Source organism: Haliotis rufescens, unplaced genomic scaffold, assembly GCF_023055435.1.
Source record: "Haliotis rufescens isolate VD_foot unplaced genomic scaffold, xgHalRufe1.0.p SCAF_12, whole genome shotgun sequence".
Lineage (NCBI taxonomy): Eukaryota > Metazoa > Mollusca > Gastropoda > Lepetellida > Haliotidae > Haliotis > Haliotis rufescens.
In genome coordinates this window covers 15,509,101-15,525,350 of record NW_025963802.1, presented here as the reverse complement: position 1 = coordinate 15,525,350, position 16,250 = coordinate 15,509,101, and the positions used below count along the sequence as shown (strand labels likewise).

The window sequence follows — 16,250 nt, the reverse complement described above, 5'->3', positions numbered from 1 at the left end:
GACCCCATTGGGATTCCAGATTCCAGTCTCTAGGAAGCTTTGTTTGTCATAAAGGTGACTGAAAAGGTTCGGGTGGTCAGATTTGGTTACTTGGTTTGTTGAGTATCACTGAGTCGGACCACTCAATCCATTTGGTTGCCTCTAATGACCAGCATAGGTTGCTGGAGACCAAGTCTAACATGGAAAACATATGCATTGACTGCTATTGTATATATGCTATTGCAAACATATGCATAGTCTGGTGTTGTATAATGTACTAGATACTTGATGATTGATGTTATATCACTCAGTGGACAGATATTTATGGATAATTCATTCCATATATTATTTAATGTTTATATTTTACTTAACGACTAATGTGAGAATAAAACAATAAATCATTTTTGTGTTGTAACCATCACTTTTACAAGGGAGACACAATTAATATACCAATTTATTTAAATTGTCAGACATATGACCAAGACTTATGGAGCTTGTCATCATTGGCACAGTGTCATGATCAGCATGTCTGTCTGACTGTCTGCCATTCAATTTGTTTTCGTTGCAGAACTCCCAAACCAAAGAATATATCTTGTTGTGAAACTTGCTTCACAGATCAGTGTAGTGGTGAACTGGTGCCTTTTGATGATTTGGGATATTGAAAAATACTGAACAGCATTTTTTCTTCACTAAACAGACGGTGTCAAATCATGGCAATGAACCAAAAGTGGGGTATAAGTAGCCAAACTCGATTTCTAAATTGCACCAGATCGGGGGATATGTCATCCCCTGATGACTCTTGTTTAACTTTGATATTCTATAAGACATGCAGCTTCTCTTTCTTACACCATGTACACGTTGCTGCACAAATGGATATATGGTACAGACACTTTTACAACAGCCAAGGGTGTTTCACCTCTTGATGGTAATAATTTCACTGGCAGTTTTATCTCATTACACAACACCATATGGCTGGAACTTTGCTGATGTGACATTATATTTTTTAACTACCTCAGACAGAGAGTCAGTGATTTTTTTAGGGTTCCAATGAGTTCGATATATATATTTTTGACATGTCTTTAACTTCAATTTCATGCTGGGAGCTTATGATGAAAATTTGAATTATTTGTCATTTGCTGGTCCATCACTTGATTGTCTGGTTTGTATACAGGCTGTCATCACAGCAGGAGTGCTGCTGTGCATCATCAGGAAACAAACAAACGCTTACTTTTTTGTGCAAATTGTGTGAGAGTTGGATGCCACCAGTGGGGCAGAACATGCTTGCCCTTTTTGTGAACACCTGGTGTTATCTCTGATTTTCAGTGATCCATTCATATAATTTTCACCGCTACTTTGCCTTTTGCGCCAATTGGAATCTGTTTCGGCAGATGGTCAGGATTAGTTTCCCCTGTTGTTGAACTTATATATTTATGATATGTTATGGTTTGTTCAGAATGGGTTTACTAGTACAGTTGTGTAGTACTTGACATTCTGAAACACCTGATGCACTTAAAATGCATATAATTATATTACTAGATGCATTATAAGTGCTAGATGCATTATGGGTGCAGGTGTTGCCAAATGTCAAGTACTAGTAAACCACTAATGTTATGTTCCTAAATGAAAACATAAAACACCAACCACAGAGAACAGTCAGTCTTGCTTATCTTCCAAAACAGATTCCAATGTGTGGTAGAGTCAAAATAGTGATATAAATTATGATTGGATCACTGAAAACCAGTGATGAGACCAGGTGTTCGCAAAAAGGTAAAGCTGGTATATTTTCTATGATTCATTTCTAAATCAAAACATTCTATATGATTAATACCCATGTGACATGGCATCATTGCTCTACATTGTGATTTCTTTCATGATGAAGTATATAGCATCTGCGTCAGTCAATAATATTAATATCCAACATATTGTGTTTGTGTCACGCGGATGGGGACACCAGCTTGTTGGTCATTGTTTTGTATAAACACTACCTGCTGAAAACCCTGTTGGGCTAAATCTCTGTTGTTAGATTTTCCTCATGCTTCATATTGAAGTTAAAAAGATAACGGCTGAAGCAATTTATGAGTCATAATGTAATATGATGTATCAGAAACTAGATTACTATACAGATTACACTGTCACTGACTGTGCTGGTGTAAAAAGGTGGTAGCTCTCCATGAACTCTCCAGCAACAAGTTATTGATGGTAGATTTAGATTTGTTTCATTAGGTTGTCATGGTTACAGTCTTGAAAGGCTTATTGTGAAAGATTAATGTCACTTTGTATTATTTCCATGGATATTGGAAGCGACTTGAAGCCCAAGACAAACCACCATCAGCCATGCAAAACTACCACAAATTATCACCATAGCCTTTTTTCTTATTTTGGTAAATGCTGCTGTGCATTATTGATGATGAGGAGATGATGAAGGTCAGCTGATGTGGTATTAATTGATGTAAGCTGCAAGATCATTGCCAACGAAGTGTGTTTCTCTTGACACCTCCTGGGATTGATTGGACACAGCTCCAGGAAGTATGTGGCAAGAGATATTTCACAGGAGGTCGTCAGCTCTACAATCACACTGTCAGCGCTGGTGATGACAGCTCTGACTTAATTGATTAGCCATATCTCATACCTTACAATCATACATCCTGCAAAGTGATTTGTCAATAATTGGTAATTGGTTACTTTTTCACAAAATGTACATAAATATATCATCTTGTATTTGCTTAATAGGTGATTAAAATTTGGGTTATGGATTCAAAGCATGGGTGTTTGTCACGTGTTTGTGCAGTAACTGGTACACAGAGCATGCAGAAGATGCAGATTAATTTTTCAGTGAAATTGTGTTTTTTGAGCGAGTGAATGTTATTTATCACTGCAGTCAACAATATTCCGGCATTATCTTGTCAGCATCTTTTTATTTATCTTATTCTTTGTGTCCTGCAACAAGGATTTTATATAGAATTTTGTACACAAGATGCCTTTTGAGAAGATGCCTTTCTGAATTTCATGTACCCAAGTCTGTAGGAAAGTTTTCTACTGGGATGTTGCCTCACAACATCAGTACTACATACATGCTCTCATCCAAAACATTGAGGCCAAGCTAGTGTTGACCTCTAACCTGTGCATGTATGGTTGCAAGGGTTAATCTGCAAGATTTAAGCTGGGTTGATTATCTGTGGGTGTGCACATGCTCCATTGCATGTATATGTTTGCACAGCTGCTTCCATGGACGTACTATCAGTAAGACTTTAGCAGGAGATAAACATTTACAAAACATCTCAAGGATGTCTCGGTCTCAGCATGTTAAAGCTCATCTGGTATATCTACAAAAGTATCTTTAACCAGTGTTTTGAGATGTGTTGGAGTTGCCATGCTATTATATGTGATAGCATTATCAAAATGGTAGAACATGTATTCACAGTTCACATTTTTTATAGCTTGTTTGTTTGTTATGTAACGCCGCACTCAGCAATATTCCACCTATATGACGGGGGTCTGTACATAATCAAGTCTGGACCAGACAATCCAGTGATTGACATCATGAGCATCGATCTACGCAATTGGGATAAGATGACGTGCATCAACCCAGTCAGCAAGCCTGACCATCCGATCCCGTTAGTTGCCTCTCACAACAGGTGTCGTTGCCTTTTACAGCAAGCATGGGTTGCTGAAGGCCTATTCTACCTCGCGTCTCAAACATTTTTAATATCTAATGACCAATATTTTTCCATATTATTACAAGAAACATTAACTTCCATGGTCAGCAAAAGCTTTTAAAATATATGAGTCAAATTATTAAGAAGTATTGTGAGTGAGTGAGTTGAATTTTATGTTGCTTGTAGAATTATGTCCAGTGGTGGACATCAAGAATCAGTTTCGCACCTTGCACCCATATGGGATTTTAAACTGGGGATAGTGTGTGATGAGTAAATGTTATAACCATTTCTGTGGGGCAGATATGGGTTTGTGTGTGCAGTATTGACATTGTGTGGGAAATCCCTCAAGGGAATCTCTGCTGTCCATGTGTACCTGTGCTTGCCAGCTGTAGCCTATTCTATTGATTCCTTGAGTTGATTGTCACCCTGCAGGCCTCAGTGAACCACGCCAGCTCTCACCATGCCCACCTTCATTCATTGTGGGTCATTGCCAAGCTCCTTTCCCGCATGTAACGCCTTCGTTACCCTCCCATTACCATCGCTGCCATCAGTGTGCAAGCAGCTATAACAATTATCGTGAAAATTTCCCCTCTAACCCTAAATGTTGTGACATTTATATTTTTGTGTATGCCAATCTAGTAAATTGGGAAAAGGTTTTTTATTGATTTCGTATTTCCCAGATGAGTTTACGTTTGTTTGTTTAGTCAGATTGGTTTGAGATTGTGGGCTGATGGGAAAAGCACCTACTTCCCTTTTGCATTCTCCCTGAACTAATTACATGATAGTTTACATGACATAAAAATTCAATTTGACAATGAAAATAATGTAGCAGGGAAAAGAGTATATATCATAGTCATCACATGCTTTTAAATGTCACATCAGTCAGTTTGCAAGTTCAAGTCCGTACAATTGTTTGCAGGCCGCCTTAGCACTGGGAGCGAAAGTTACAATAATGAGCTCTGCGAAGAGCTATCACTGTGAGGAGCTTGGGTCATTGCTCGTGAGATAATGTGTCAGTACCCACACTTGCTGTCTCCTTCAGGTGTAAAGTTTGTACTTTTGACTCACAAAGGCCCACCTTGTTTCGTGAAATCTATTCTTTGCTTGTGTAAACTGAGAACGGAAGGAAATAAATGGGATAGTGAGTCATCTTTTCCTATAGGGGATAAGGTGAAAAAGCTTAATCAGTTTACAAGTTGTAACAAGTTTTCAGTTGAACATGTAGTTGAAAATTGTTTACAAATAGGCACCATGTGAACATGTTATGAAGTAAGTTAAAGGGTCAAGATCAGAGATGCTTATTTGGTTATTTATTTATCTGACGTCTATTGCTTTTGTGCAAACATGTTGTATGTCAAACAAATGGAAACTCCTTGCGCAGGTATTGGCTAAACCAAAAACGCAAACCCAATCAATGGACATACAAAACTCCATTACAGGGTTTGACACTTTCAATTCACTCTTGGTGTATAGTGCCAGGAAGGAGTTATTGATGTGAGGAGCTTGGGGACATACATGTACACCTTTATAAATGATTGAAATAGTTGGCATTGGTGTGCGTAGAAGTGTATGGTCATAGTTGGATTGTTGAAATGTTGTGTAGAAGGAAGATTTAATTATCAGAATATGGAAATTATTTCATATGCCATCGAAACACAATTAAATCAACTTGGATGTTGCTTTCATCCATGCATTGGCATATCCATGCATTAACCTCAAGTCAAATATAACAGTTTGAGTTATACCATCAAGACATATCAAGTTACCCTGTCAATAGAGGCAGCCACAACTTCCAGGGTCATGGTGACAGTTGTGACACTTTGACAGATATGTGGATCTAGACCACTGTTGGCAGTTTCATTTCAGACTTTAAACAATAGTATCATTGTGAGTAGCCTTTGTCTTATTTCATCATGTCTCATTAGAAATAAAATCCCTATACTTTGAAAGTTTGAAGCATTTATGCAGTACTGAAGTTTCATGTAGATCAAGGTTGAAGCCAAGAATTGCCCTTGTGTTGTAGCCATGTCAGGAGTCAATTTTTGTTTTTAACATTATAGGTCACAGGTGTCCTTACTAGCCTCATCTCACAACTAGTAGGAGGGTCATTCCGAAGGATTTATGTTATTATCTGTCTTGGCAACATTTCCTTCTGAGAAAGGGACTTATATTGCAAACCAAACAGTGCTAAAGAACATTGCAGCTTTCAAGATTCAATGCTGGTCTTTTGACAGTCATATAATACCTCCATGGGGGTTATTCTGCAGGTTACACGCAACCAAATGTTCCCCATAGTTTTCTATGGTAACCATATATTTAAAAAAAAATTAACTAAGCATTCAACAGCTATTACCTGTAAAGATGTTGTAAATAGTGCTATGTAGTGGTGGGAGGATACACTGATGCATCGATGGATCAAATTTTTTACTTCTCGATACAAGTATCGATCTCATACACACTAAGTAAAAAATATCGATTGTTTGCTTCAATAACTGTTCAATAATAAACTCTAATGAGTAGTGCAAGTTAATAGTGAAAACATACATATTTTCATTTGTTGTGACATTCTTCACACTGCCAACTGTAAATCGTCAGTGTCCCAGGTATTTGGCCATCCTGTCTATGAAAAAAATGGCTTACGCACCACAGATAAGAGCACATGCAAGTATCGTGATGCATATCTGATTGTGAGTAAGTTATCGTGATACCTATGGAATCTCACAGTTGGTGTATCGTCCCAGCCCTAGACTGCTATGTTTGTAATTGGAACATTTTTGTCAAGATTTGGAGGACCATAATATGACTTTGAAAAAACTATTGTTATTGTTTAATATTGTGGAAATTGTTAAAGCTATCTCTGTAATAGAAAGCGAAAGGTCCAGAAGGTTAGTATTTTGGGAGGATATTATCATGGAACTGTTCTGGGTGAACAATACCTTCCAAATGACGTGCTGGTTTTCTTGGGGAATTAGTCAGCAAAGAGCCAGAGTCACAGGAGACTAATCACAATTTTATTTACAAGAACAATTAACAATTTACAATATACTTAGATAATAACTGAGGGTGCCACAGAGAGTCGGTACACACTCTGGGCTGAGGGAGAGAGGTCTGCTTGGTAAGAGAGTCAAACCCCTTCTCTCTTTTCTCCTTCTCTTTTCTCTCTGGACCAAGGCTTATATAGCCAAGGTCACCTGACATTTAGTAAGTAATAAATATAAATGTAAACAGTAAATCATCAGTGACATACTTGCACATCCTGTTCAGGATGACAGACGGTCGATGTACACAAAACTGGGGATTAACAATTAGAATTAGCATCTTATAAATAACAGCAATTAAATGTTTCAAGGCATATAGATGTCATGGCTCCAGGGTAATGAACCTTTGCAATCAAATGTTCTTCAGACAATGGGTGTCGTAAATCAGTCACCATGACAACTTCCCTCCGTTACGTGAAGCTTGGACCCCAAGCTTATATGAGTCCAAATTGATATGTGTGAACTTTTTCACCAACGAAAACAACCATGCAAATGGGAACAAAATCAGTTACATGAAATCCTTATGCAACAAATATATCTATGCAATGACAGTATGAAAGTAATCATCTAGCCAATTCGATTTAGTGCCAGTTTGAAAACTAACCGAGTGATCTTTGTAATGTGCAATTTCACTACAAGGTAATTACTGCTTTTCACAGATTCAATAAATATATCACTGAAGGTTCTTTGAATTCAGGAGTCTGGCTTGGCGGTGCGACTCAGTACCGAATAATGATAATGAGTAATGTCATAAAAAGTACAAATTAAACATCTCAGCAAATATTTCGCATAAAGAAATTTGAAACCAGGAGTCTAGCTTTACCGCGTGACTCAAACGGTACTTGTGGGTACTATTGCCCTTTTAAGTACAATGGGTGCTCTTCCCGTGTCTTTGACGGAGCTTGCCCAGATATTGTGGGTGCGATGCCCAAGAAAAAATATCCTTAATTCCGACATCAAAACTCTGAAATGCTGAATACTGCTGTGCTGTTAATTACTTAATACTGACATACAATAAACATATGTGTAGGGGTGGCTCACCCAAGAATATCCCTAATCTGAATTCAAAGTCCTAGACAATACATTCAATTTTGTACCAAACTGTGCACATTAATTACTTGTAACAAATGACAAATTTTGTCGTTTAGATTTTTAAAATTACGAGTCGAGCTTAGAGGTGTGACTCGATAACCCTACAGCTTAGGTTTGTCTGGGCCCTAGCTGCAACTATATGTCTGGCGTGGCCTGGAGACATTTCAAAGATCCCCTACACAATAACTTCAAAGATCTAGCTGACTAAAGATGTAATTTGGAGTATATTGCACACATACAAAACTGAATTTTGGAAAGACACATTTTGGCATTAATATACTGGCTTTGATTAAACATACCTGGTTGCACTATTCAACAGTCACACAATATATATCCTTGATTGAGTCCATGTAAGTAAACACAAATTAGTAAGTCCCAATGAGATATCTTGTACACAGTGTCCATCTTGTAGGTACCCGTGAGGCGGTTCCTGTATTGTGCAGGGTCTGCATGAAGATGGCTGTGGTCGGGTCTCTGTGGGATAGGCGTGTATACTTCTTTTCTTAGGTCATGTGCAGGAACGACATCTTGAAGGGGAAGTCTTAGCAGTGTTGCTAAGATATTCGAGCAGGGAAGGTTTGGGATCGGAGAGCTTGTTCTTGATCGGAGAGGTTCTTGTTCTTTCTTCAATCTTGTTAAAGGCCATTTCTTCGTTCTTGGTGACTGGCCTCCAGGAAGGTTGTATATCCTTTTAATAAGAGACTGTCACTTCCTACAGTTTTGTGAACCATATGCCATGCTGCAAAGAGGTACAGGAAAGGACAGACTAAGAAGTCTGTCATACCCGGATTCTCCACCAAATTATCATGGAACTGTTCTGGGTGAACAATACCTTCCAAATGACGTGCTGGTTTTCTTGGGGAATTAGTCAGCAAAGAGCCAGAGTCACAGGAGACTAATCACAATTTTATTTACAAGAACAATTAACAATTTACAATATACTTAGATAATAACTGAGGGTGCCACAGAGAGTCGGTACACACTCTGGGCTGAGGGAGAGAGGTCAATTAGTCAGCAAAGAGCCAGAGTCACAGGAGACTAATCACAATTTTATTTACAAGAACAATTAACAATTTACAATATACTTAGATAATAACTGAGGGTGCCACAGAGAGTCGGTACACACTCTGGGCTGAGGGAGAGAGGTCTGCTTGGTAAGAGAGTCAAACCCCTTCTCAATTATCATGGAACTGTTCTGGGTGAACAATACCTTCCAAATGACGTGCTGGTTTTCTTGGGGAATTAGTCAGCAAAGAGCCAGAGTCACAGGAGACTAATCACAATTTTATTTACAAGAACAATTAACAATTTACAATATACTTAGATAATAACTGAGGGTGCCACAGAGAGTCGGTACACACTCTGGGCTGAGGGAGAGAGGTCTGCTTGGTAAGAGAGTCAAACCCCTTCTCTCTTTTCTCCTTCTCTTTTCTCTCTGGACCAAGGCTTATATAGCCAAGGTCACCTGACATTTAGTAAGTAATAAATATAAATGTAAACAGTAAATCATCAGTGACATACTTGCACATCCTGTTCAGGATGACAGACGGTCGATGTACACAAAACTGGGGATTAACAATTAGAATTAGCATCTTATAAATAACAGCAATTAAATGTTTCAAGGCATATAGATGTCATGGCTCCAGGGTAATGAACCTTTGCAATCAAATGTTCTTCAGACAATGGGTGTCGTAAATCAGTCACCATGACAATATGAACAACAGCAATGTAGCTCCGATTTGATCATGGAAAATATGGATATCATCCATATGGTTTCAAGTTCTCACTTGTGCTGATCTTGATGATAATAAGTTACACCACCATCTGCACTCACTGGGGCCATTGTTATGAAAATTGGTATATCTTACATCTCAGAAACTGCTTATGGTGTGCAGTGATACTTTACGAGAATGTTTGTAACATATAATATGAATAATTTACACGCATATTCTGTCCTCTTGCATCAACCAGATCACATTACACAGCTGACATTCCTTACTTGAAGGCCAAAGATATCACTACATGTAAAATCCAGCTGACTTTAAATTTGCCTGTGAGCAACTTGATGCTATTTTCCGAAATGTGAAACTTGTAATTCCAATTGTTGATAAATGAATAATAGATTTGGGCATTTGATGCCTTCCAGACTAATTAATTTAAGTAAAGAACTTGTTGTGGGTGTGTGGGTGTGTGGGTGTGTGGGTGTGTGGATATACTTTTCAAAAACACTTAAAGATCACCCGATTCTTTCAAATTACTACAGTCAATTTGTCATGGCATGACAGATGAACTATAGTAATATGAAAGAAGCAGACATTGCATATACAGTGATAGAAATTGACACTTGTCCTGTAGTCCTTGACAAACTGAGTTAAGGTATCATAAGGACTAGTAGAACTTTGCCATCTTTAAGGGTTTTGCTATATGTTATCATTATGAGGACTAGTGGACAAAAACTGTTAGAGTCTACCGCTGATATATAATATGAACACAATTGTATGACATGAAAGTGTATGACATGACAGTGCATGATGTGAGAGTGTTGTGATTCTATGCACACTATATCATGGACACTGAAGACAGCACAAACAAATTAAGTTCTTGTAGCATTAATACATGTCACATTTGAAGTACATGGCTCCAGCGGTCTGTAATGTTATGCCATCATGCTGTTGTGTGTCATCAACATGGTTGCTACCAACAGATGTACAATATCCAACATCAACATTTACTTGGGGCTTATGCATTTCAAGTTGGTTCAAGTCCTGAATTGTCTCACAGGCTTTTATTTGATGGTTGAGTTGGTGATATTCTGAGCTTGTTTATGTACATGAGTAATTGTTTCTCTCAGGGCAATCATGGAAATGATTTGATAGTTTGTAGGGATAGGATTGTGTTTCACAATGTGTTGGTGCTGTACTTCACAGTTCTGTGTATTGTGTTCGGTGTCATCAGATAAATCTTTGAATAGTGGTTACTCAGTAACTGTTATGTGTTTATCTCACCTGAACGTTCCAAAGGTACAATGTGTTGGTGCTGTTCTTCCCAGTTCTGTGTATTAAGTATGGTGTCATCAGATAAATCTTTGAATAGTGGTTAGTACTAAAATGTTTTTATCTCACCAGAATGTTCCAAAGGTTCAAGCAGATTATGTTACGGTGCGTTGTCCGTCATCAGTCGTCTCTTTGTTTTTAGCCTGTCCATCATAAACTTGTACATATTTGCAATTTCCACCAAGTCTATGGAAATAAAAATATGCATGCTACTTAAAGTGACACAAACAGTCAGGGCACAGAATTCTTATTTGATTTTTATCACATCTGATTTCGAATGTCATTTTGGCTCATCCCTCCATTTATTGATGTGTCAGTGTGCAATCACAGCAGAGGCCGTGTATTTTATGGTCTCTGTTTGCAGTATGCATTTTGTATGATCTTATTCTAATGTTACCATTATTACATTTGACCATAACATACTTAATGAATCTAATAAAACTAAATGATCCAGGCAATGGTGTCATGAAAGGGATAATATGGATGTTGGATTGTTTAAATGTCTTTTTTTCATTCCTCATGTGAACTACAGAGACTTGGTTCTATTCTTATTCCATGGCAGTATCAGCAGTAGTTCATACTGACTATATTCTCTGTTTTAAAAGTCTTTGAATTGCATTTAGAAGTATAATACACATAAGGAAAAGAATTTATGGATGTCAACTCCTTTAGTATGAGGAACAAAACGTTTAGGAGTATATACTTGCTCCTTCATCAGGTGAATAATGCTATGAGGGAGCGAACATATATATGTGCCTGTAAGAACAACAAAAGTAATAAGATAACAAAGTTGGCTTCCATTTGTCCATTTCTAATCACCTATCAATGCCAATTATCTGTTGGCTTCCTTTGTTAAGTTTCCATCTTTGTTATCTTATTATTTTGTTGAAGGAGTAAGTATATACTCCGAAACATTGTGTTCATCATTTAAGAAGTTGACATCCATAATTTTTTTACAATATACTCTCTGGTTTTTTTACATTTGTGACTTACATGACAAATGCTCACTCTCCCTGTGTTGACAGAGATTCTACATGTAAAACCATGACGCACATCAGACCAGTAAAAATATCTGCTTTCCTAACTAAGAAGTCTGCAAGATACTAAATCACCACTCTACAAGTCTATTGTGGCCTTTCATGGGAATTTAAGTACGCCATATGTTATTTCAATGTACCGCCAAGGAATTTGAGCCCTGGTTTATTTATGTTATTGCAGCATGTCTTTGGAAAATATTTCCTTCAGCCTCTTCATCTGCTCCAGAAAAATGTATTTGGAAAGTTCATTGATCCTACAACATATGGCTAATTATTGTTTTGAAATGAAAATGAAAGATCACAATGTCTTATTAATTAGAGTATTAACATATTTCCTTGACCTTTACATGAAGCAATATGCAACAGATCGTGTGAAGTGTAGTAAGAACAGCAGATGGGTCAAAAGTACAAAACATATCAATATGGAGCAGCTGTAGCTTTGCTATACCTGACTACATACAAACACTGATAAATAGGCTGGGTAGGGGTCTTGTTTCATTCCAAATCAATTCTGCCACAGTAGGCTGGTAGATGCTGTATAAACAGTGTAGTAAATATGTAAGGAATTCTCTAGCTTACATTCTGCTGTAGGAAGAGGAAGTGGTTCAAGGTCAATAGCAAGGGGAAGGAAGGAAGGAAGAAATAGGTCAAATTTAACCATAGTTGGGAGATCTTTCAGTTAATTTTAGGAAAGTTGATTTGGAAAAACAACAAATATGACCCATATTCTTTATGAAATAAGATCATGAAGAATTCCTATATAAAATACTATACAACACTGATGGAAATTAGGCTGGTACTGGGATCTTTGAGATTTGCTGCTATATTTGAATTTTAGGATGCCTTTGATCTGTAAATTTAAATTTTACGGTCATGACAAGGACACTTTTCTTAATTTTGAGTACTGAGACAGTGTTGCATGAATGACGAGCAAGTATGTTAAACAGTCTCCTATGATGACAATGATATGTTATGCAGAAAGGTGGCTCGGCACATTTGGTAGGTTAGGGTGACATTACACCAGATGTTGGTGATTACAATAATAAGAGTATTATGGAGTTTATGTTAGCTATTTTCTAAATATTCAACCAATTACATAGGCTATCTTAGAACCTCTGCCAGATCTGTGACATCTATAATGTGTTCATCAGTCTTCAGTTAACATCAGGAACATGTTATTTCTTACACATATGATTTCATACTGCACAGATGTGAAGCATAATGTGTGTTATATTACTGTGTCTCTTCTCTCTCCCAATGGTCTGTGTGTCAAACATGTCAAATATCTTGATTTATTTGCAACATATGTTTTGAACAGCATGTGGTAGTGTTGCTGCTAACACGTCTGATATTTTCACCTGTTGCCTGAGTTGATGTACACACACCAGGAACTTCTCACGGACATGTACATAATATGATGCAATTCATGGCATGGGTCTCCGTGGCAGTTTGACCTTGCACAGTACTAGCTGCAGTAAACTTAAGATCTAGGTTTCCATATCATTCTTCCGGTGATAACCATGCAACCTTTCATATTTTACAGAATCTCAAAATATTTTTCATGAGAACCTTCTAATGCTTGCATTTACATGTCTTTCTTTATATGTCTTAGGTATGATTGAGTTTGTGTTGCTATGGGTAAGGCCAGGTTCACACAGTGCTCATTATGGCTCCTGTTTGAGATCAGACAGCGCTATGACACAAAAAGTGAAAAAGTCGGATTAATATCCTCAATGATCTGGAATGCCCTATCATTATCTGAATGCAGTCATATATGTTCGTAACAGAGAGAGTGCTACTAATCGGGAAAGGTCCAGAGAAGTCGGCCAAGCACTCCCGACAGTATGGTGCGTCCCGTAACATTCAGGACACTCAGCCGATTTTGTCTAGTCGGATTACAATCGTGACTATGTCGTGACAGATTCTGCTGTATCGGATCAAAATCGTAACAATGTCCTGTGTTGTCTGGACAGTGTCCTAAGGATTGGGATGCTGTCGTGATGAATGGGCATGAATTGTTCATTGCCGTTTCTTGTCGATTGATTCGGGAGAATCGGGACAGATTTGGTCGTTTTCTACCATGCAGAAGAGACAAATCGGATCAGATTCGGATTGAGAATGGGAGAATTGGGACGAATACAGCTGGAAATGCCTGTAACGGGACGCTTCCTGAACAATATCTGATTGTTTGTGAATTTCCCACCACGAATCACAGGATCTTGATCAAACTTTTGATTCTGTTGCATTTGTTTGACAAACCAAGTACATATTTTTGCACTAGTGTTTCCATAACATCACCACCCCCACCCCCACCCCCAAATTAGACCTGGGCCACTAATGGACTACCGTTCTGACATTTACTGATTGGCTGATAATAGAGTATATGTCTTTACATTTATTCCTCCATAAATGCAAAAAACAACTGAACTCAATTCATAAACAAACTTGCAAAAACAGATTATGTTTAGACAATGTATAATTGATCCGTTGAATGCATGGCCAGCAGATCAATTTGCAATGACAGTTTTGCTTTACAAATGATATTTCAGCTGGTGTAAACAGTATGATATGCATAAATGATTAAGTTTTCGTTGTGTTCAATGTTATTCATGAATTCTGATTAGCTGAATTGGTTATGTGTTATTGAATTCAATTCCCATTGAATGTAGATTTTTAGAAAACACACATTTTCATTATCAAAATTAATTATAAGGACTGACTGGTGCAAATGAGGATTCATACAGTACATCGTTTTTTCAATTCATACCTCAATGAACCAAAAAAAATCCACATTCAATCCTTAAATAATAAGTCAGTTTTGATCAAGTCATACACAGCCTGCAAGAAAAAATCCTCAATTCATGTTTGAATTAAAACATGTTGATTTGATAACCAGTGTTAACTATCATACTCTGTTGTGGGTCATAAGTATAGAGTCTTATCTTGTAACATTGTGTATTCAAATACTATGATAACACATATCCCTGCATTGTTAAATTTTGACAATAGTGTTCCCTGTTCTTTGGACTAACCAGAAACCGTAATCGTCTGTCTCATTATGGTGTTACTTAACTGGACTGGTAAGCTTGCAGGTCAAGCACAATCCTAATGTCACGACTGTCTGATCACTCAGCTTTTTTTATATGCCCATTGATATTAGCATCAAATCATTACATGTGTGACCTGGCTTTTTTTTGTCAACAGGTTAGATAGTTGCATATACCATCAATAGTTAATTTTCTTATCAAAAGTTTGATTATTTAAAGTGTCATCATACAGCTGGTATTATTTATTGTTGACTATGGTGTCACACAACATTGGATCACTCACACGTGATCATAAGGCCACACTGTTTTTGTACTTGCTTTATAGATATGCCAAATGTAAAAATTGTTGAAATGGAAAAAATTATATTTCATAATTTGCTATTTCATTTATCCCGCCAAGAAGCTGATAACATATTACACCCACAAAGGTAAAATTCTGAATTGTGAAAAATCTGTAAAGCAAGTAAAAAAATAAAAGTGGGCCTAAACGTCATGCATGTGTGAAGAAATTGACTGATTTACTGCTAACTTGTTGACACCATCAGCCTGTCATCTATGTCATCATGACATCGCTAGAATAGTCTCTCTCATTTTCATAACAATATGCATCTGATGAATGCTGATTTAATGTTTGCCACTGTCACAATGATATCCCATTATTTGGTCAATATGCTACATGTCTTAGCTGCATAACCGTTTGATTATCATATCAAAAGGTGAATTGTACACAGGTTATGTACTTCATCATGTAGAGTAATGATCTGGTAACAGCGTAAGACATTTAGGGTTAAACAGTTTCACTGTAACAGTCAGTGGGTAATAGTTTCGAGAACCAAACTGAAATTCTAAATCCATGTCTGTTGAATATTTGTTTTCATTGAAGTGACTATGAGATATATTTTACACACAGAAAATTAAAATAAAGTTTTTGTTGAACCCTTTAGTAGGGTTTTGAAGATCAGTTATAATTACCATCCTTCAGTTGTACCATGTTGTACTGAGTGTGTTTTAGAAGTTTTTGAACATGTTGAAACAGACTTGTCTTCGGGAATAGTTGAATTTCCTGACCGGTGCTTTTAACAATAAAGAGCCATAAGATCACACTCTCAATGACTCCATGATATGGATTTTGTGTCCAATGTGTTTATTATCTTGGAATATTTCAGTTGAAAGCATTTTTGATTGATTTTTGTTTTGCAGGGAGACTTGAAACACAACCAGACAGCCGTGCTGACTGTTCATGATCTAGGATGCAACCGTGAGTACCCCAACACCATCATAAGGACATCCTTGCCAAGGAACGCCAAATACTTCACTCAGTCACAAACTGCAAATTTACTTAAGTTCA

The 16,250-nt window shown here is 37.3% G+C and overlaps 1 protein-coding gene across 6 annotated transcripts in view; it reads left to right on the top strand.

The window, feature by feature from the left end:
• Positions 1–16,250, top strand: part of LOC124146084 (uncharacterized protein ZK1073.1-like) — an 80,905-nt gene that overhangs the window by 32,120 nt on the left and 32,535 nt on the right. For all 6 annotated transcript variants that reach the window (XM_046516154.2, XM_048393389.1, XM_048393387.1 and 3 more), the window contains exon 3: positions 16,103–16,160. In XM_046516154.2, coding sequence (XP_046372110.1) covers positions 16,103–16,160 — 58 coding nt within the window. The remainder of the gene's footprint in view (positions 1–16,102; positions 16,161–16,250) is intronic.